At 59.2% G+C, this 22,214-nt stretch overlaps 2 protein-coding genes across 4 annotated transcripts in view; one reads left to right on the top strand and one right to left on the bottom strand.

The window, feature by feature from the left end:
* Positions 1-2,269, top strand: part of FAT2 (FAT atypical cadherin 2) — a 56,084-nt gene extending 53,815 nt beyond the window's left edge. Inside the window, exon 24 of the mRNA XM_040573235.1 lies at positions 741-2,269. Coding sequence (XP_040429169.1) covers positions 741-1,279 — 539 coding nt within the window. The 3' untranslated portion in view covers positions 1,280-2,269. The remainder of the gene's footprint in view (positions 1-740) is intronic.
* A 1,880-nt stretch (positions 2,270-4,149) lies between these two features.
* Positions 4,150-22,058, bottom strand: LOC121077762 (proton-coupled amino acid transporter 1-like). Of its 3 annotated transcripts, none has more exons than XM_040573236.1 (11): positions 21,933-22,058; positions 18,375-18,522; positions 17,798-17,888; positions 17,395-17,483; positions 17,090-17,185; positions 16,412-16,496; positions 15,153-15,371; positions 14,851-14,949; positions 13,378-13,544; positions 8,907-9,076; positions 4,150-4,819 (listed from the first exon to the last, which is right to left on the bottom strand). In XM_040573236.1, the coding sequence occupies exons 2-11, from the start codon at positions 18,515-18,517 to the stop codon at positions 4,554-4,556; spliced, it is 1,425 nt and encodes a 474-aa protein (XP_040429170.1). In that variant the 5' UTR covers positions 18,518-18,522; positions 21,933-22,058; the 3' UTR covers positions 4,150-4,553. The 3 variants fall into 3 exon arrangements, with proteins under 3 accessions (XP_040429170.1, XP_040429172.1, XP_040429171.1); XM_040573238.1 differs by having other exon boundaries at positions 21,925-22,017; XM_040573237.1 differs by lacking the exon at positions 21,933-22,058 and adding an exon at positions 19,594-20,581.
* Positions 22,059-22,214: the final 156 nt, after the last annotated feature.

Here is a 22,214-nt window from a genome sequence, read left to right as displayed (position 1 = left end):
CAGAGCAAAGTAAAATGTGGGTGAACGCTGCCCAAGCTGCCCAAGTCCCTTCACTGGTTCTTCTCTTCCCCAGATGTCACCTCTACACCCCAGTTTTCAGCTTTAATTTGCTCAGTACCGTACACAAGCAGCAGGGAATCCATTAATGCATGGCCTGGATTCCTACATGCCCAGGGTCAAAAGTCTCTATAAAAGGGGATAATGAAGCCAGTGGGGAATAGTTAAGATCCTAAAAGTCAGCGTGAGTTTTAGTGGAGCCATTCACACCAATGCCCACAGCCAGAGGGATTACAACCAGAGGGAAACGCGGCTCCAGGCAGCCGGGTCCCTGCTCTGTCCCTGCCCAGGAGCTCAGCAGCCAGGACAGCTGCCAGAAGAGAGCTCACAAGAGCGAAGTACAGGGAATGAGAGATCCAGTGGATCACTTGCTCTGCACCATCCCTTCGTTGTGCAAGCTTCTTGCATCCGTGTGGCATGCTGAAGTGGGTCATTTGGGTGCTAAAGTGGGGGGTGTCAGAAGCCTGGTGGGAGCACTGCCCCAGCACAGGTAAGGGTGCCCTGAAATCCCATCTTCTCCCGAGGCAGACACTGCAGCTCCCCAGTCCCCACGGCTCCCCTCTCCCCCTGCCACATCTCCTGCAGGCTCAGGCTCACGCAGCAGGAATCAGCGGGAGGGCAGGAGAGGGAAAACCCCAACCTGGGGCACGCACCGCAGCTAACACAGCTCTGTTCTGTTCCAGTCTACCCAGCAGAAACAACCTACTGGCCGCCCCGGTACCTTTCCTCGGACGTCCAGGAGTATTCCCACTACGAGATCATCCAAGGCCCCCCCGCCTCCTCCTCCCACCCTCCTCTCCCCCCGCCGCCCCCTCCGCCGGCCGACGCGGAGCCGGTGGCTCTGTACGGGGGCTTCCCCTTCCCGCTGGACCAGAGCAACAAGCGGGCCCCCATCCCTCCCCGCTACAGCAACCAGAACCTGGAGGACTTCTTGCCGCTGGGCCCCGTGGAGATGGGAGCCTCCCAGTGCCAGAACGAGTACACGGCCATCAGCTACTACCCGGCCCAGCTGGTGCAGGGCGAAGGGGTCCCGTACCAGCCCGAGCCCGGCTACAAGCGGGTGAGCATGCGGCTGAGCGTGGCGCAGCCGTCCTACGCGGACTGCGAGGTGGTGGGCCACCACCAGCCCAGCCTCCGCGCCCAGCCCCTGCCGCCCCCCAACTACGAGGGCTCCGACATGGTGGAGAGCGACTACGGCAGCTGCGAGGAGGTGATGTTTTAACGGAGGGACTCGTCCTCGAGATGAGAAGGGAAGCGCGTGTCCCCCGCCACCCCGAGGGAGGCTGGCGTTCCCCCTCGCCCCAGTTTGCAGCATCTCCCCCTGCGCTGGGTTGGGATTTGGCTGGATCTTTTTGTTCCTGCTGTGGACGGAGGGGAAATGCTCCGGCCATCACCGGGACACGGAGGGTGCTTGCGGGATGCCAGTGACTAACCGGCCTCCTTGCCACGGAGCATTCCCCCGACGCTGCCGTGCATCTCCTCCCAGCCTGGGCTGCCTGGTCCCAGAGAGCAGCAGAGCAGGCACCGCAGCAGCCCTGGAGGAGAAGGCAGAGAAGGACTAGCACTGCCCAGCCCCAGGCGGCACCCTGCAGCCAGCTCTGGCGCCGAGGACTCGCGTCAGGGCGATGGTTTGCCTGGTGGGATGGTTCGGTTGGTGCAAACCCTCTTCTGTGTCTGCTCCCCATGAGCCCGAGGCTGGCTGAGAGATGAGGGGGTGCAGCCAGGCCCGCCAGCACGTCCTCACTTGGCAAAAAGTTGTCCAAGAAAAAAAACGTCCATTTCTACAGGGGAAAAAAAAAAAAAAAAAAAAAAAAAAAACAAGCAACAAGGCACACGGCACAGGGAGCAGACCAAAAGCAGCCAGCGGACCCTTCCCAGCTGGGATGTGCTGGGAACCAGGGAGCCTGCCCTGAGGCTGCAGGCACAGAGACATCCCCGCAGCCCTGGTGGGCCCCAGCTGGCTGCAGCAGTACCCAGCCCTGCCACCCCTGGGGCTGGTGTGTCCCCAGAAGACTGCAGGGCCAGCCCCTGTGCCATGAACTGCACCCGCGGTGTCCCCAACGCGGGACGGGCACTGACTGAGGGCTTGCCGTACGTCCCTGTGCTCGGGAATGTGTTGTTTCTTGTGAAAGGTTTTCTTCAGTTGGTTGTTTGATGTAATTTTTGTTTCATCGAGTTTTTTTGGAAAGTATTAAAAGATTTTTTTTTTTTTTTTACTATGATGAGTTCATATGGTAACTCTGATTCCCTTATAACTAGGATATCCCAGCTTGTTTTGCACACTGGCACCCTCAGCCTTGTGCTTGGGTGGTATTTGCAGAGAGAAATGGATCCCAAAAGCTCCAGCAAGTCCCTGGTGCTCCTGGCACACCGCTGCCCCACACCTACCCCGTGCAGCCCAGATGAGAGTCCCCTCGCATTCTCCCACACCTCCTGCTCGCCCGCACAGGTGAGAGAAACCCCCTCCCATCGCTTTTTTCACGTAAAAAATAAATCCAATTTATTGATTAAAGTGAGATACATGATTCAGGTGCTGCACCAGTTCCTCCACTGGGCAGCCACCCGCACTGACAATATCCATAGGCACGCGACACGTACGTGAATCACTTCCATATTTACACGATTCCCCCGGTTACAGAGCAGCCTACAACACACAAGTGTCAAGTTTTTGTGTACACCTGGCCCCTGCCAGGTCCTCCCGGTGTCCCACCACCCCTGCTCACCCCCCACTGTGCCTCAGCCCAATAAAACACCAAAAAAAAAAAAAAAATCACCAAACAACGGTTAATGCTGCAGAAGTACCCCCAGCGCCCTGGGGGCACGTAGCAGATGTCCCCTGCCAGGGAGGGTGACACTTCTGCACCCAAACCCAACCCAGGTGCACTAGCCTCATGGCCGAGCCCTGCCCAACCCTCCCTGCACAGCACCAGCGCTGGTACCAGCCCGGGAAGAGGCAGAGCTGGGGTCACTACACAGCAAAGGACACGGATATTGCACTTTTCCCACCTGCGGGGTGCCCTGGAGCTCCTGCAAGCTGCACACACGCTGCTCTGCACAGCCTTCCCCTCCTGGAAGCGGCTCAAATGCCAGAAGTAACCCCATGTCCTGCTCACCATCCATGGAGGATGAACAAACACAGCCTGCTGGCAATGCATTTCTCCTCCTGCCTTCTCCCAGCCCCGGGGAGGTGGTTGCAGGGCACACGGTGCTGAAGGCTCCCAGCCTCTGGGAGATGCTGTCAGCAGGGAGGAGTCGAGCCCAGACAAGGGACCCCAGAGGGACAGCTCAGCCAACATCACTTTGCACCACTAGGAAGAGACATCCGATGGAGAATGCATTTGCTCTCATCTGCACCCCCCACCCCCCACCCCAAAAAAAAATAAAAAGCAGCAGAAAGGCAAGGAAACGCTCCAGGGAAGAGACTGGCCCCCCCCCGAGAGGAAGGAAAGCAGCAGCGTGGCAGGACAGAGCCAGGTGCAGCCCGTGCACCGGCCACAACGCAAGCAGCAAGAGGAGCAGAGGGAGAAGCACCAGTGAGCCGCCTCCTCCTGGGCACGGGAGCTGCAGCAGAGGATGCCACCAGGGAGGGAGTAGGACCAGGAGGGAAGAGGGGGGAAAAACCCACGCTGTTTTTCTTTTTTTTGGGATTTGACATTCAGTGAGGGACTGCGGAGGCAGCCGGAGCGCACCGGGGCCAGCTCGGGCACTGTAAACAAGGCGCTGGGTTTCTGCGGCGCGGGCAGCACGCGGAGCCCCAGGGACACCGCGGCCCCCTGGCAGAGCTTGGCAGTGCAGAGAGGGCTCTGCACACCTGAAATCCTAATGCTTCCGAAAAACCGTGCGTGGGACATGTGCGCTAGGAAACAGAACAAAACCCTTCCATGCCAGCCCTCTCTGTTCGGTGCCAGAGAGGGCTGGAAACAGAGCGGGGGCACAGCAGGAGCCTGTGCCCACCGGCGATGCTCGCACCCAGGGGTGCCATCGTGGGAGAGTTGGGGGCTCCCACACTGGCCCTGGGATGCTCCACACCTCAGATGCTGCTCTCCACCCCCACAGGGCCGGGGCAAGGAGGCAGCTCCACGCTCTCCAACCTGAGCTGAGGTCTCTCTGTTGCCACAAAATAAAGTGCTGAGGGGTGGGAAAAGGGAGAAAAAGAAAACTGGCACGGAGAAGAGCAGTCCCTGTTCCCCACCCTGACTGAAAGGATGGGGGAAATACGGAAAGGTTGGGATTTAAAAAAATAAAAATAAAATCTACATGCCCAGGATTCCTCCCCCTCCCAAAATGCCTATTTACAGGAGTGCCGAGGGGGCTTGCTTTGCTGTGTCACCTGCCCCCGAGGCAGGCACTGCCCCAGCCAGGGCCAGATCCCTCCTCCCCAGCCAGATAGGCCCGTCCCAAACCCACCGGGATTTGCAGGAGAGAAGGGAGAGCATCCCCAGCAGCACCTGGCCCTCGTGCCCCCAGCAGAGCACTCAGAGGGGCCAGGGGGACCGTCACTGCACCAAGACGCTGGTGGCATTGATAACGGCAGCGGGCGTAGCCAGCTCCACCAGCGCCTCGTACGTCCCCACCACGAAGCCCACGAAGCCGATGAGGCTGATGGCCACGTCCTTGGCGATGACCAGGGGGTGCATGCCCTCCACGTAGTACGTGGCGATCTCCAGCAGCGGGGGGAAGATGAGAGCCAGGGCGCTGCTGCTGACGGAGCCCACCAGCGAGATGACAAGGTCCAGGCGCGGGATGAGGATGGCCAGCACGCCTGGGGAAGCAGTGGACAGGACGGTTAGTGAGGTGTGAAGGGAGCACGGCCGGCTCCAAACCACCCCTCTTTTACCCCAATCAAAGCAAGCAAAGCCGTTGCAGGGATGCTGTTACCTGCATGATACCTCTGCCCTTCTCACACACTGAACTTTGAAGAGATACCCCAGCAAATGGATGCTGCTTGCAGAAGAATCCCCAGCCCCATCAGGAGAGCCAGCACTCGCTCCCCCGCACCTCCCAGGTCTCTGCCTCGCACCTGGGGAGCTGTAAAGCCTCAGAAAACCCACTAAAGCAGAAGGCGGCAGGAAAAAGCCGCATCCCCCCACCCCTGAATAAATCCGTGTGGTTTGCAAGCGTTTAGAACCTCTCCACCCCCGGAGCACCTACAGCACAGCCTGGAGGGGCAACATTTGTCCCATAAAAACTGCAGCCAAGGAAAATCCCCCTGGGAGACTTCTTCCAGCTTCCAATTAGCGGCTGCAAACCCCCGCACGTTCGTGCTCCCTCTCCTCGTGCTCAGGGCAGGTGGAGGAATGGGGACGGTGCCTTCTCCTTCCAACCACCACCACCACAGCAGCTCCAGGCTCCTCCTGGTGCCATGGCCCACAAAACCCAGAGCCACCAACGGCATTCGCAGCCTGCCTCACCGGGAAAAGTGCAGAAGGACTTGGCAGAGCACCCGGGTACCGCAGCAGTAGGCTTTGGGTAGAGCATATAAAATAAAGAGTGGGCAAGGTCCCATTCTGCAGCTGGGAGCAATGCCTGCGGGCAAGCTCTGTACTTGAGCGCATTGCTACTGCTTTCTGGTCAAACCAAGTCCTCAGGAAAAGGCAGCCAGAGCTTTGCATGACAGAAGAGCATCCTCTGCAAGAAAAGCAGGCTTCAGCACTTAATCAGAACGACAAAAAGAAATAGGTTGATTTATTGCTTAGACTAAGGAGACCTTAGACCTGTGGCAGCTACAGCCGCAGGGGAGATGGGTTGTATCAGGGCTCCTCACACCCCAGACATGGAAACAAAGCAGCCAGCAGGTCTCTAACAGAATCACTGGGGCATGCTGCATTTTCAGGGGGGTCAGCAGGCAAGTGGCAGCTCCCACCAGCGCACCCAGCTCCAGGGAAAGCCAGCTCCTCCAGCCCTGTGCCAGGCACAGCAGTGCTTCCGCACACAACAGCTCGATGCCAGCACCACCAAGACCTGAGGCAGAAATAAGGGAATGTCTGGGCAATGCCCTCTGCTGGGCATTTCGAACCTTTCGGGCTTGCCCCAAAATGCTCTCCAAGAGCCTAGATGGTGGATTTGTGGTCGCACTGCATCGGGCCCTTCCGAGCTGCCCCAAGCGGAGTGAATTCAGGGGTGAGCTGGATGGACAGAGCTCCAAGGGGACACAGGACAGGAGGGTCCCTGCCACCAGGAACATCCCTGCTCCAGCAGCCGGCCGCTAACAGCATCCTCAGCCCACCCCACCCCACTCTCTGGGCTCAAAGCAAACACGATTAATGCACCTCCACAACAGGCAGAGCTGAAGTACCAGCTGCAGCCCTCAGCCTCCAGGGGCAACGGTCACGCTTTCCACAGATATTAATTCAAAGGGTTTTTAAGTGTGCTGGTTTTGAAGTTGAAGCTTGAAAGACACCCATACACCAAAGTGCATCCTCTCTTTGGAAGCCAAAAGCCATGATGCGGGCTTGTTCTGCGGCCACACGCTCACATGATGAATATTTATGCAGCCCCCCTAATTGCTTTTATCCTCGCCAACAGCCACAGCGATTTCTTATGGGGAAAGATAAGGGGAGGAGGTACAAAGCAACCAGCATCCCTCTACCAACGCCCAGCTGCCTCCCCACCCCAAATGGGGGGGCACTACTGCTGCTGTTGCCTAAACCCGCTGAACCCTCCGCTCCCCTGGCCAGGCACACCCCAACACCCGCAGGCGGCCCCGAGCTCGACCACCAGCGCTGGGGAGCTGGAGCACAGCGGGATTTCATCCCTCACCACGCTGGAGGGATAGTACACAAGATCAAACGCTCGCTGCAGGCACTTTGGCCCCACTTTGTGCTGGCTCCAGCTCTTCCCATGCAAGGGGAGGAGATGGCAGAATAAATAGCCCCCGCTCTTGCTCTCCAGCTGGACATGAAGAGGTTTTCCTCCTCCCTTTCTTGAGGAAATGAAAGGCAAAAAGATCAAAGGTGGCTCTTCTCAAAATGAGCTTTGAGCAATTAAGGGACCGGGGGAGGCGCCTGCCCCTCGCCCAGCACAGCCCTGCTGCTTTCTGTGCCCCAACCCAGCTCCGGCCGCCACCAGCATGGCTCGGCCTGGGGCAACCCTGGCTGTACGGAGACTGGGGGACAAGAGGCTGGAGAATCTGGGGGTTTTGGTTGATGGCAAGTTGGATACGAGTCAGCAGTGTGCCCTGGCAGCCCAAAGGGCCAGCTGTACCCTGGGTGCATCAGGCAGGGCCCTGCTGGTGGGTCAAGGGAAGGGGTTGTCCCACCCTGCTCGGCCTGCTGCGGCCTCACCTCCAGCACTGCGTGCTGCTTTGGGCACCACAGTATAAAAAGGACAGAAAGCTATTAGAGAGCATCCAAAGGAGGGCTACAAACATGGGGAAGGGTCTGGAGGGGAAGATGTGTGAGGAGGCACTGAAGTTGCTTGGTTTGTTCAGCCCAGAGCAGAGCAGGCTGAGGGGAGGCCTCATGGCGGCCTGCAGCTCCCTCACGAGGGGAGCGGAGGGGCAGGCGCTGAGCTCTGCTCTCTGGGGACAGCGACAGGACCTGAGGGAACGGCATGGAGCTGGGACAGGGGAGGGTCAGGCTGGGTGGTAGGGAAAGGTTCTGCACCCAGAGGGTGGTCGGGCACTGGGACAGGCTCCCCAGGGATGTGGTCACAGCCCTGAGTCTGCTGGCGTTCAAGGAGTGTTTGAACACCACTCTCAGACACACGGTCTGATTTTGGGGTGGTCCTGTGTGGATCCAGGAGTTGGACTCAGTGATCCTTGTGGGTCCCTTCCAACTTGGGATATTCTATGACTAAGATTTCGGAAAGCAGCAGCACCCTGCTCTCAGGCAGCTCCCCCACCCCCCAGTTAGTACCACGCCCTGCTCAAGCCCAAACCGGAGCCACTGGAACGCGGGGCCAGGTCTCCGGTGCTCAACTCCGGTGCATCAGCAGCATCACGCTGCACAGAAATGCTCTTTTTTTGGTGGATGACGCCTGGAAGCTCAGTCAAGCATCTCAACTGTGCTGAGAACAGCAAGCATTTAGCCTGCAGGAATCAAAGTCAGCCAAAAATCAGATAATCCTGTACTTCAGTGACCTAGTGCCCCTTAAGTTTCCACACACCTATCGTTCCCAGCTCATATTTTCTCCCTTAAGAAGGCAGATAGGTCAAACCTCCTTCCCAACCTGCTAAAATCATGTATTCAGCTGAACTTTAAAAGCATAGGGGCAGCTGCACACAATGACTTCTGCAGAAAGCATTGGGCTGCACCTCAGCGCTGCAGACTCAGAGTCGGGGCACATTACAGCCCTCCAGGAGGCTGAAACATCTCTGAAAACTTACAGATCTTAAAAGCCATCTCCAGGGTTCCCAAACCAGCCAGGTCCAAACACTGCCCTCCCACAACTGTGGCAGATCAACAAGCAATGTCAGACTGTGCACTGGCACTGCCCCAAAAGCTGTGCATCATTCTGCAGGGAGAAGCCTACAGGCCCCAGAGAAGCTAGAAGATTCAAAGAGGCATCCCAGAAGGAATGACATCTCTAGATCTGGCCAGAACACCAGGAAAAACCTTCCAAGATCTCAACTCAAAGCTAGAGGAGCAGAAGGCACTTCCAAGCCGTGCTGGTTCAGCCAGCACGTGGGGCTTGGTAAGTCTCCTGCCAGCTCCACACCCTTCCAAAGGTCCAGCAGGCTCCGGTCTGGGCTGCCCACACACCAGACCAGCTGCTGGGACGTGTCATATAAAGCTCAATGGGACTATATAGCTCCTCTAAATTAATTTGGACATTCGCCACCCCTCTGCAGAGAAGACCGCTCCCACGCAGAGGGACGAAGGCTCTCAGACAGGCTGCTTTCTACTCACAGGTCACGCTAACCAGGGCCACCCTGAGGAGTAGGTTGACCACCCAGCCCCAGCGCTCTGACACCCGGGCGACGAGGGGAGGGATGATGATCTCGGCGGGCACGTAGAACTGCACAGCGTACGTGAAGAAAATCCCAAAGGAGAAGAGCAGCTTGACAGCTTGGTATAACCTGCAAACGAGAAGGAGGGGACCAGTGAGATTCGCTCTTGTTCCAACCCCCGTGGCATCAACAGCAAAAAGCAGAGCAGGAGCACTCTGCCAAGGAGTTGTGTCCTAGCTGTCTCTTCCTCTAAACACCCTCCCAACAAATTAAGGGTGATGCATTCATTCCACGGAGACACTTCTTGTGCCAGAGATAGCAGAACCTCCAAGCCCATACCTAATTAGGGGTTTCAGCCCTGGCTTTGCGTAAGGAAACAGCAGGCCAGCAGCCTCAAGCGTTGCTTCCCCTTGAAAAACGTCCTGGGCACAGATGTGAAGGGCCACTTCAAAAAATAAAACAAAGGCACAGGGATGGCCAACATGTCTCTGCCCACGGTATAGGAGCCTAACTTGCCCCTTGACACGTCAAGGCACCCGTCTACTTCTGTAGATGCTCCTGTGTGCAGCACTGCCATTGACCACACCACGTAACACACCTTCCAGGTATGTCACCACTTAACGGAGTGATACAGGCTCCGTGCTGCCCTCTCCACTTGACCAGGATGACACTGCAAGGTCTGCAGTGCCACAGGGTGGCCTTCTTCCTGATTGCCAGGCATGGACAAGCATTTCCTAACACAGATACTCAAGTGTTAGGAAACAGTCCTCACCGGAGACATGGCAGATAGCACTGATACTGCCTGCAAACTGCAACCCCGACTCTCGGTCGGTGACCCAGAATGAAGTTCCTTCTATCACCCATCCCCAGAGGCGATGGCCCCCTTGAACTTCACTAGCGAAATCCTGCTTCTGAGCTGAAGAAAGGGAAAAAGCTCTTTTCCCTGTTTACAGCCAGGGGGAATTTATTCTCTGCCTTAAGACGGGAGATAAAGAACACCTTCTGAGAGGCTTATCAGCTCCAGCCATGAATATTTCACTGATTTCAGTTACTGCTGAGTAGAGGGGGAGGACTGCACTGCCAGCATAAGTCTGGGCTTACAAAGCAAATGCAATGCACACATCACCACTTCCACCTGCAGCTCAATCTCCTCCATAGAACTACGGAGCAGCTGTTTTCATAATGCTGCATAATGCAGCAGGGGGCAAGTGTGGCTGCAGGAGAGCCAAAGAGCCACCTCCCTCCCGTCTCTGCCCTGAGCTTCCCGGCAGCCAGAACAAGACTCTGTAAAAGAGGAGCGATATCTGGTTACATCACCTACAGCCCTACCTGTTCCCTGAGTCAAGACATGCTGACCAAGCAGGAATCGGGGCTTGTAAAGCTGCAGCTGGAGCACTGTGTCCAGTCCCCCAGGACGAGACAGACACGAAGCTACCAGAACAAGCTGAGGGGAGGCTACTGAGGTAGCTGGGGCTGGAGCACATGACGTGTAAGGAGAGGCTGAGACCTGTGTTCGTTCAGCATGAAGAGAAGGTTAAGGAGGATATTATTACTGCCTTCAGCTACCTGATGGGAGAGCATGGAAAAGGCAAAGCCAGGCTCTTCTGAGCTGCACAGCAGAGGTACCAGAGGCAGCAAGACAGAGCTGCAGCCCAACGGGGTGGCTCAGCACCAGAACATGGCCCCAGAGAGGTGGGGACTCTCCATCCCTACTGACATTCAAAATTTACGTTGACTGTGCTTTGAGTAGGTGGTTGGACCCACTGACCTCACGATACCCTCCACAAACCAAATTATCCTGCGATTCTATAGGCAAACAAAGCGAAGCTATCAGAAGAGTGCAGAGGGCACCCACTTGGCCAAGCATGCACCACGCACGACTTGAGTGCACGGTAGCCTTGAGCCACGCATCCCATGCTCTGCACATCCCATAGCTGCGTTCTCAAGAAGTGAACATTGTAAAGCAATAAAGCGCTCTAAGGCAATCCATTTTTAAGAGATGTTATTAAAAAAAGGCACCAAGTAAGGCTGGGTCCTGATCCTGCACAGATCAGGAGCCAGGACACCGAGCTCAAAGGGCAGCTTAAATACCAAGAAGAGGAAGAGCTCTAGGGCTAGCCTTGACCCACAGAAAACTCAGGTGCAAGTGGGCTCTGGAGAGGCACTGCTTCTCCACCTGGAGAGCCACCTGCTTGCCCAGGAGAGCCACACCAGGTCATCCTGACAAGCTGTGCCCTGAGATATTTCAGCAAGAAATGGGAAACCCTCCTCTGACAGTAAGCTCTGCCATTACACACCTCCAACCGGCCGTACGCAACCGAGCATCCCCCCCCTGGCTGCAGGGCTTCTTCCCTTTTCAGATGGTGGGGTGAGGCAACCTTGCTAGGCTGCGAGGAAGGATTTCTGCAGAGCAGCACAGTGTTTCAGGGAGGCTGTGGTTAGACCTGGGCACCGGGAACCGACACACTCCTCGCTCGAGGAAGCTGCGGTCGTAGAGAAACGAGGCTGGAAAAGTCCTTAGTCATCCCCTATCTCAACGACTGCCAACAGGCTCAGCAAACATGTTCCTAGAGACCTCCAGGCGACGGCTACAGGGGAGCAAGGCTGCAGCATCTCCTCCACGATCCCTGCCCTGTCTCCCACGCTGCAGGCAAGCCCCGTGATTTCTCACCCGCAGCCCTTCTGACCAGCTGCTGCAGCCCGGCGCCTTTTTACTGCTGGGAAGAAAACCCGCTGGCAAAGCAGAACTGGCAGAACACCCATGTCAAGAGCAGGCCTTCAACCATCACCCATGGGGTAAGGCATGCAGGTGAAAACAGCGTTCAAGGCTTTAGCCTGAGTTTCCCAGCCCTTATTTTAACAAGACAGATAACGCATTTCCAAGTTCAGTGTTTACAGCCTCCATCAAATGTTTTGCCAGGAAGAAACGGGTACGATGACTGAAGTGTTTCATGCTCTGAGTCACAACAGACCGCAGCACTCCTTCCCCAGGGGCAGCCCTGCCATGTTCCAGGGCTTCCCTGTGCCCTGCTTCCCTTCTTCTGCTCTCCCTACGTGCCTCCCCCCCAAGAAAACCACTTTGACGGAAAGATACTCCTAGAAACACGCATTTGATATAGGATCTTGCTTGCCCCAGACCCACGCCTGTGCAGCATTAGAAGGCCAGGATGTGGAAATCGAGCAGTGACTCAAAAATCTGAGTCCTGCCCAAATCTGCCTGGGCTGTGGGGAGGAGGCAGCAAGTCACAGAGCACAGCACCGAGCAGCTGCTGACCGAACAGAGGACAGGGCTGGGGAAGGGGACAGGCACTTCTGTTTAAATTCTCACTTCGGTCTCTTGACGGATTTAAAGCCAGCGAAGACTTCAAAGAGAAACTTTTTAAACTTCACAGCCATCCTAACCAGCCTGGTAGCATCCCGAGAAACCATTTTGCCACAGGACAGCTTTCCAAGAAGCCTCATGGCATCCAGACCAAACCTCAGCCCCAGCTCCGCACCAACACACAGAGATGCGTTTGGGCAAGCGGCACCTCTGCGGCACACGGAGGACACGAGCTTCTCTGCAGCCTCCTCCCTGCCTGCCAGGCAGAGGCCCCAGGGCAGCGTGTGGTGAGAAATAACAGAGATGGGGTTTTGCAAGACCTTCTCAAATATTCCCAAGCGGAGCAAGCTGGGAAAGGCCTTTATTCCCAACATCTGCATGCCAAAGAGCCTCCACGCTTCTCGTCACAAAGGCAAGAGAAGCTGCTGGTATTTCTCCTCCAGGATGGATACGGAGCCGCTGCACCGAGCACCACCTAACCCCGGGGGCATTAGTGGCCAAGGGAGGTGAAAGCCAGCACGAGGAACCAGAGAAGGTGAGGCAAAGGAGTTTGCCCTGACACTTGTGTGCAGTTCCCACAAGTCCCACATCTTTACCCCCCCCATTTCCTAACTCATCTCGGTGGCTGGCGCTGGTGCGAGCTGCCAGAGCCGTACGAGAGGCTTTGCAGGACAGGCAGGTTGGAGGAGCTGCAGAATTCGGCCCCTAAGGGAAGGGGCACCCTCACGGCCACAGCATCCGCGTACAAAGCCCCAGCTCGTGATGAGCTTTGAGGTGCTTGGGTGCAGAGCTTGGAGTGGGAGTTCGAGCTCCGGGGCTGCAAACAGGGAAACACAGCCCATGGGCAAAACCACCACGTCTCACCCACACCGGGAGCTCCCAGCTTTGGGTTTAGTTTTCCCACGTGCTTCATTTGGGGAAGAGAAGTGGTTTGGTGCTCTCCACAGATCACCTGGTACAGCCACCCAGGGGCTGTATTCAACGTCTCGACTAGATTCTCTGGCCAGTTTTGGCCCTCCCCAACTCCCCCAGATGAGGTGACCCAAGGGGTGCCATCCCCAGCCGGGATGGCTGCTCCCTGGCCCCCCGGCCCCCCGCGGGGACTCACCAGCAGTTGGGCAGGTTGAGCGTGATGCTGGCCTGGATGCTCGCCCCGAAGCGCAGGTACCCCAGCACGCTCAGGCTGATGTACAGGACGGTGACAATCGTCATCCCCACGTAGAGTATCAGCGGGAACTGCCGGGGGTTCTTCATCTTGTTTTCCAGAGGCAGCACCTGGGAGAGGAGGAGGAGGATGAAGCAGCAATTTTCCCCCATTCCTCTGCACCCCCAGCCCCACGGCTGAGCACAGCACCTCTGCACCGAGCCTGGAGACCCCAGCTGGAAACCTGCTGCACTGGAAACGTGACCCTCTGCTCAAATTTGAGACTTCTGGGCTTGGCATGGTGAGTCCCCAGCAAAGGGACCGTGTGCCTCGCCACGGGAGCCCAGCACCTCAGGGCGATGCTGCCCACCCCGCACCCCAAAGCGGCACGGCCGTACCCGCTGGGATGGGCCTGTCCTGATCCCTTATCTTATTTTCCCCAGCAGACACTGGAAAGGCTGTGACACTTTTTCCTCTCCCTTAAAGTTTGTACAGACAGGTTTCAAACAGGTAGGACAATAAAAAAAAAAAAAAACAGAGGAGAAAAAAGGAGCAGGGACAATGCCCCATCTTTACCAGTACTTGCTTCAAGAATTTCAGCAAACATTTTTATAGCTGTCCTTGGGTGGTGGTGATTTCAAGGAGAGACAGTGGCAAGACCAGAATAGCTTTTATTTGCTTCCCCACCTCCAAGCTGTGCAAGGAAGAAAGAGCGTGCGCCTCACTGCCAGCAAGAGATCTCTGTCCTGGGCAGAGCATTCTGTAAATACTACTCCTGGAATGGATTTGGCACGCTCCAGCCCCGTGTTTACATAGCCAGCTTATATTAAGAGATGAAAACATTTTTTTTCTCCTTTGAAGGGAGCTCCCGGAAACAACCCACAGCATCTCAGCGAGCCATTAAGCCTTCCACCCACCCAGCCTTCTCCGCAACTGCTCTATTTCCAGCACCTCGTACGGGAGGCACACGTAAATCCAGCTCCGCAGCAGGCTCGTGCCGTGTGGCTGCTGAAGGGAAGTCACGCTGCCTCCCAGCACGGTGGGGAGGAGCGGACGACATTTTACCGTGCCATGCTTTTCGGCCCCCCGCTTCAGGATTCAGCCTGGAACAAGAGCCAGGATGCCTCCTGCAGCACAGGTCAGCCAGCAGAGCTAAGTGAAGCTCCCAGGAGAGCCCAGCCTAGCCCCCTTCAAAGCAGCAACCAGCCTCCTGAGGTTCGGAGCTTGTGCTCCTCCAGCCTCAGGTGGAAGCAACGAAGGCTGAGACACGAGCTCCAAGAGATAGCCTGGAGCGAACGGCATCATCCAGAGCTCGGGCTGCTGTCAGGGAAGCTCAGTTGCAAATACAGCTGCAATGCGGACAGGGTCCCGCAGCAAGCCCGAGCGCAGGCTGAGCCTCCCGTGCAGGCAGCCCCGCTGCCACACGCCGAGACTTACCACCCCGATGCCTTCAAAAGCAAAGATGGCCGTGCCAAAAAACAGAGGGTAGGTCTTCCAGGCTGCTACCAGGGGCAGGTTGCTGGGATCGGGAATGTCCTGGAAAAAAAAGCCCACACCGAGTTGAGAGGCAGGGAGGATGCAGCCCGTACCCACAGCTCCCCGTCACGGCCCCACGGGGCAGAGGGCAACCACCATGCCCGCAGGACCAGCGCCACACAGCCCCGCTCCACCCTCACCACACGCCACCACAACCCCACCACCCCGTAAACCCCAGGGAACCGCAGCAACAGCGCACGTACCCTGACGATGTACTGGTAGATGACCACAAGGCTGACCAGCATGGCCACGTTGGCCAGCATGGAGAAGATGGACAGGACCTTGAGGTTCTGGATGAACGACAGCAGCACCACAAAAGGCAGCAGGGAGAGCATGTAGAGCCGGGAGTCCATGGTGGGGGTCAGGGCCACCGTCCGGTTCGAGTGGCAGTCGGTGGTGGTGCCGTTGGCAGCGGACACGACCTGGGGAAGCAGAGGGATGCTCCGGGAACCCCATCGTGGTCTGACAGCCGCGGATCTCAGCAGCCCACCCCAGGTGGCTGGGATGACCACCCCAACTCATTTTCAGAGGCAGCTAATTGATTCAAATCAAAGCAATGCAGGTCTTCAAGTGGTTTTGAAGCAGATCCCTGTTGCTCCAAAGCAGTTTTCCAAACCAAAGCTCTGCCCAGCACGGAGGCACCGTGCCTGAGCTACCACCTGCACCCTCGCTCCCTGCCTAACGCACTGCTCCCCGCCACAAACAGAAACGAGCAACATTCCCCTCTCTCCACTCGAAAAAAAAATCAAAAAATGAACCCAAAGCAACCAACAGAGAAGGGTTAACAACAGGCACTGCCACGGTGGTAGGGACCAGACTGCTACTGCAAGAGCAGAATCGGAGCATGCAGGGGGAACAGTGCTCAGCAGCATCCGCAAGGCACGGACCTGCTGCCAGCTTCTTACAGCCCGGCAGCCAGGCAGGCTAAGGGTTTCTGTTTATTTTCCTCTCGACGCCCGGCAGAAGGAAACTCTTCGCTACACCATGTAATTAACCTCCAGAGCCGTGGGATGAGGCAAAAAACTGGAATGCAAACCGGACCGAGCGAGGGAGTGGAGAGGTTCACGCCAGGTCCCAGTGGCCATCACACACTGCTCGCTCACAGGGTATCAATAAACCAATTAGCCGAGCTGGGCACGACACCGAAGGCACAATTCCTCCTCTTTCACCCCATTCCTGCCTTCCCTCCCCAGGAACGGGCCTCAGCTTCTCCTGGCCAACACAGGCAGCTCCGACACCTCTTCACGGGGAGCAAACAAGGACCCTCAGGCAGATGGCGCCCTCCAAAACACCCGGACACAGGACTCGTACCTTCCTGAGCAGCTGCAGCCCCAGAAACCAGACTTTTTGTGAAGGACAGGGCTGGGACACGGGAGCTAGGCACAGCCCAGGCTCCTCCACGCCACCCAGCCAAGTTGGGGGGCCTCTCCCCGCCTGCTCACAGAGCAGGAGCAAGCCTCACCTGCCTCAGGTTGTCCGCCAGGAAGACGAAGTACACGCAGCAGAAACCCAGCTGAGTGAGGATCAGGAAGAGCCCCACCACACGCCTAGGAAAGAGAGAAGACCACTTGTTAGAGATGTAACCTGGAAATAGGAGCGCATGTGGCCTGCCTGGGGGCTCGCCTCGAACATGGCGGTGATGCTCCTTTCCTCGGAGGCCGAGACGTGCAGGTCACTTGTCCTCGATGACTGGAAGAAGAGCATTCTATCTCCCTCTAACCTCGCAGGCCTCAGGCTCTCCAGTCCCCCCTCCCAGCCCCTCAACGGGGTCAGGACCAGCCCCAGGAAGATGCTCCCCAGTGCCAGGAGGTCCCTTCGGTGACTACCGAGGTGAGGCAGTCGTGCTGTGGGCGTTATTTACCCCCTCGTCACGCTGCAGCCACTTCTCCCAGCCCACCAGTACCACGCTGAAGCAAGGCCACATCCCTTGGGACTCATCCGACTGGGGACAGCGCTAAATCAAATATCCCCAGCGTTACCTTCCAGGGGGGGACACCGAGCACTGGGGGCAGGTGACCGAACACCATTTGGTGACCCCAATACCATTTTGCGTCCCTGGCCCCGGTCTGCCAGCACAGCCCCGGGACCGGCCGGCTCCTCCACCCCAGCAGCCGAGCGCCCTGCCCGGGGGGTCAGGTACCTTCCCCAGACGGCGTGTGTCCGCAGCCAGGCGCTGGGGGTGGACTCCAGCCCGTACATCACGGCACCTCCGTAGTCCACAAACTGCTTCTGGAATCTGCCCGGCACAGAGAGAGAGGAGAGGCATCAGCCCCATCTGCTGGCTCCCATGGCAAACAGTGGCATTAACGGGGAAATAGTTGGTGAATGAAGCCCCAGAAGGGGCCCGGCTGAGGCTTTGTCATGGGCAACTTGCCACTGGGAAGCTTCAGAAAACTGACAGGGGCTGGTGGGAGGGCTGGGAGAGCCGCAGGAGCTGTTCCTTACCTGTAGCAGAAGTGATGGGCGCATTTCACCAGGATGCTCATGCAGTGCACGGCCACGACGCCCATCACCAGCAGGCTCAGAGGACCCAGCTGCCGGGGAAGAGAGGGGGAAGGCTGCACTCTGACGGCCGAAGGCAGAGCCGCAGGATGGGGCTTACGTGCAGACAGCACCTGGTACCCGAGCCCAGGCGAAACCCAGGCGGGAGGAACCAGAGCACCCCCTGATCTCGACACGGCCAGAGCCACCAGGGGAAGCCTTGCAGAGGGAAAAACTCCGTGGCCCCACAGCACAGGACCGGACCGATGGCCGAGGGGCTCGTTACGTGCGTGCTGCGTACCCGGGGCCCACGGGCGTCACATCAAGAGGGCACAGAGGCCGTACAGGCTGCGAGCTGCTGCCTTACCAGGATGCCGGCATTCTTCAGAGCCAGAGGCAGCCCCAGCAGCCCCGTGCCGATGTTCCCCTTCAGGAGGTGGATCAGGGTCTGGTACCACCTGAGGGATGGGAGACGCCGAGATCACGCCGGGGCAGAAGCACGCACCCAGAGCGCACAGACACGGCCCTCGGGCCTGTCTGGGGGCCAAATGCTGCTCCGCGAAGCTGGGGCAAACGTGCACAAGGCCCAGACCCTATCCACCAAACCCAACTGGAACGGAAGGAGCTGGGGAGGACTGGAGGTGAAGACTTCAGTCTTTTAGTTCACAAACAGCTTTTGGGTGGACGTCTGCAAAACCAGCTTCCAGGCAAAACCCAGCACGTGAAATCCCACAGGCAGCGAGCCCAGCATCACCGGGGAGCCAAACCACGCCGGGCAGCTGCCTGCTCAGTCCCAGCAGCCCCCGCCACCCCGAGGGATCCCCCAAATCCACCAAACCACGGCCCCACCGCCACCCTCCGGCACAGCAGCACGGAGCCACCGGTTGTTCCCCTCCACCCCCGGGTGCCGGAGAAAGCCCAGGAGGGCAGGAGGAGGCACTCACGTGGTGCCGTTGGTCTCCCCGAAGCGCTGGTAGGACTCGGGGTGCGCGAAGCCGTTGATGCCCCCGGGCGGGCTCCCCTCCGGCGTGACGTCCGTGGAGCTGTAGTCGTTGTAGTCCTCGCTGCGCAGGCGCCGCGTGGACATGGTCCCTGGGGACGGAGCCGCGTCAGGGGCAGGAGGGGAGCCCAGCTCCACCGCCCCCGGCCCGGGCTCCTTGGCATCAGCCATGGCAGGGAGGGACGGGCTGCTAGTGCCGGAGGCAGCGCTCCCGCAGGGCTTTTATAGGGCAGCCTGCCCGCCCCAGCAATCAGCCAGCCGCCGTGCCCCGAGGTCAAGGACCCAGGGCACGTTGCCCCCCCCCCCCGGCTCTTCCTCCGGGCTGGTGTCCCCGTTTCGGGCACACCCGCGTGGGTGTCCCTTGCTCTCACCAGGAAAAGAAAAGTTTCCTAACGTGCTTTTTTAGATTTTTTGATAGTTACAAGTCAAAAATTTGATTGTGCTCCACCAGGCTGGGGCACAGTCCCCATGCAGACAGCACACCGCTCACCCCAAAGGTTTCGGAGACATGGACGCACCCACGGGACCAAGGGGCTGCCCAGCGCAGCCCAGCGCGCTCGCTCCAGCCCAAACCCAGCTCCTGCAGGCCCCACAAAGTCCTTCAAGCCCCACGAACGGAGCTCCTGCCCCTCGGCTTCAGCTGACGAGCCACGGGCTGCTTTAACTCCTGCACGCACCCCAAGGAGCTGCTGCTGACCTTGCACAGCCCGCTCCCAACCCAGCACTCGCTTCCTCTTAAGACACCAGCGAACGTCCGAGGGAAGGGCAAAGCCAGTGGCGAGCTCCCAGAGCTCGGAGAAGACAGCGGGAGCCCCAGGGCAGCACCCGCTTTCAGCTGAAACCTCCTCCCGTGTTTGCGCAAAGGCCCGCAAGGAAACCGAGCGCCACCGGGGAACCGCGCCACGCACCCGGCTCCGCTCCCACCCACGATAATCCACGGGAGCAGCAACAGGGGAGGAGGACAGGGCTGCAGGAGAGACCTGAGCACAGTCTCCACCTCATCCTTAAGGCAGGGAAAGACAAAAATCTCATAAAAGAGGTAACCCTACAGCTGCTGGCCGTCGCTCCAGCTCACCAGACGCAGACACCGAGCGCTGTCCCCACAGAGCCACCGCTCCCTGCCACCTCCCATACCCAGCCCAGCATTGCCGAGGCCTCCCGACCTCCCTCCTGCCTCCGTTTCTGCCTCCGCGTGCAGGATTTTTCTTCTTCCTTCCCCTCCCGCGGCCGCTCCGCTGCAGCCCCTGCCTGGACGACCCTTCAGGAGGATGCTCCGGGGATGCGCAGGCACCGCTCGTCCCCAGGCGAAAGGTGACGGCGACGGGCGAGCACGTGCCGCAGCAGGGCCAGCCTCCTGCCCCGCAGCCCGCTGACTCGGTGCCTCCGCAGGGCTCCCGCTGGGTGCCACCAGGGCCACCCCAGGGTCCCCAGACAGGACGAGCCCTGCCTGCCCCGTCCCACCCCCGAGCGGAAGCGGCAGAGGCGCCGCAGCCGGGCTCCGCTTCCTGCGGGGCGGCTCCGCACGCGCCCCCGGGTCACGCGAGCAGCCGGCCCTGAGCCAAGGGAAGAGGTCCGGAGCCGCAGGCAGCCCTGACAGCGGGGAAGCGGGGACCCAGGGCGTTTACTCAACGCAGACCCCACGTCTGTTCCGCATCCCAGCTGGCCACGCTGCTCCGGAGAGGTTCAACGGGCTGCAGCGTCGCCGCTTCGCCTCCTGCAGCTACGGCAGCGTGGTGCAAGAGCAGCCTGCAGAGCCGGGCCAGCCGCGCTCCCAGGCTGAGGGCAGCGCAGAAATCACCCCCGCCCAGCCTCGCCGCTCGCAGCCCGGCCACGTAACCGTGCCCGGAGCCGGCTGAGCCGCTCACAAAGCCAGCGGGCAGGCAGGGAGCTGGGAGAGCCGCGGCGGCAGTTTACACAGGGCGAGCTGCAGAAGCCGTTCGTCATCGGGCAGGGCAGGGACGCCGGAGGCTCCGCCGAGCAGCCAGGGCTGCTGCCGGGCACCGAGGCAGCCGAACCCAGCACGCGGGGCCCTCACCGCTACGGGGAGCGGAGCCCGGAGCCGGGCACCACCCCGACCCCGAATCCCCAGCCACCTTCACGCGTGCGTTCCCCCCCACGCACACGAGCGGCCCTGCTGCGGCTCACGAAGCAGAGGCAGAGGCAGGGGCGCTGCCAGCCCCTTGTCCCCGACATCCCGCACCCCGGGCAGGACACGCAGCCCCCGGGAAAAGCCTTCGCCAAACGGGACGAAACGGGAACTCGGCGCGTCCCAGCCACGGATTTTAGCACGCTGCTGCCTGCAGCCCATCGCGGTGGGACTCAGCGGGGCGCTGCCACCGCCGTGATGCCCTTCTGAACGTGCCCCACGCACCGCACCGCACGCACCCCACACACTGCACCCCATACAACCCGTACAGCCCCCACACTGCACCCCACGCATCGCAACCCATGCACCCCACGCACTCCGTGCGCCCTGTGCACCGCGCCCCATCCCATGCACCCCACCCACCCCATGCACCCCATACAGCCCCCGCACCGCACCCCCAAGCGCCCCACAGGCTGCCAGCACCCCCGTCCCCTAGAGCTGCCCCTGCAGGGTGCCCCCCCACACCCCACACACCCCATGTACCCTACACACCCCATATACCCCCTGTACCCCATATATCCCATACACCCCACACCCCATATACCTCATATACCCCATGTATCCCCTGTACCCCATATACCTCACATATCCCATGTACCCCACACCCCATATACCCCACACCCCATATACCCCATATATCCCATACACCCCACACCCCATATATTTCATATACCCCATGTATCCCCTGTACCCCATATACCCCACACCCCATATACCCCATATATCCCATATACCCCCCACCCCATTACCCCATATACCCCCAGCCCATGTACCCCACATCCCATATACCTCATATATCCCATGTACCTCACACCCCATGTACCCCATATATCCCATACACCCCCCACCCCATATACCCCATGTATCCCATATACCCCACATCCCATATACCCCATGTACCGCCCGTACCCCATATACCCCACACCCCATATACCTCACATATCCCATGTACCCCACACCCCATATACCCCATGTACGCCATATACTTCATATACCCCATGTACCTCCTGTACCCCATATACCCCATACACCCCACACCCCATATATTTCATATACCCCATGTATCCCCTGTACCCCATATACCCCACACCCCATTACCCCATATACCCCCCAGCCCATATACCCCACATCCCATATACCTCATATATCCCATGTACCCCACACCCCATGTACCCCATATATCCCATACACCCCCCACCCCATATACCCCATGTATCCCATACACCCCACATCCCATATACCCCATGTACCGCCCGTACCCCACATATCCTATATACCCCATGTACCCCACACCCCCCGTACACCCCCTATACCCCGTACACCCCGTACACCCCCTATACCCCCGTACCCCCGCACCTCGCCGCCGCCCCCCGCCGCAGCGGCCCCGGCCGGGCGCGCTCCCTGGGCCGCGCAGTCACGTGACACCCCGCTCAGCTGACCGCGCCGCCCGGCCGGCCTGCCGCCGCGCCTGCGCAAGGAGGGCAGTGAAGGCGAGGGGCGTGGCCACGAGGTGCGGGCAAGTGGGCGTGGCCACTGGGCGGCAAAGGGGGCGTGGCGGTGGGCGTGGCCTGGCGCGGTGGCGCGCCCTGGCGGCGGCACCGCGGGAAAACGCGGCGGGAGCCGGGGCCGTGCGGTGGC

This window comes from Cygnus olor, chromosome 14, assembly GCF_009769625.2.
Source record: "Cygnus olor isolate bCygOlo1 chromosome 14, bCygOlo1.pri.v2, whole genome shotgun sequence".
Lineage (NCBI taxonomy): Eukaryota > Metazoa > Chordata > Aves > Anseriformes > Anatidae > Cygnus > Cygnus olor.
The sequence above is the reverse complement of the archived record's forward strand: the minus strand, read 5'-3'. Positions and strand labels throughout refer to the sequence as shown.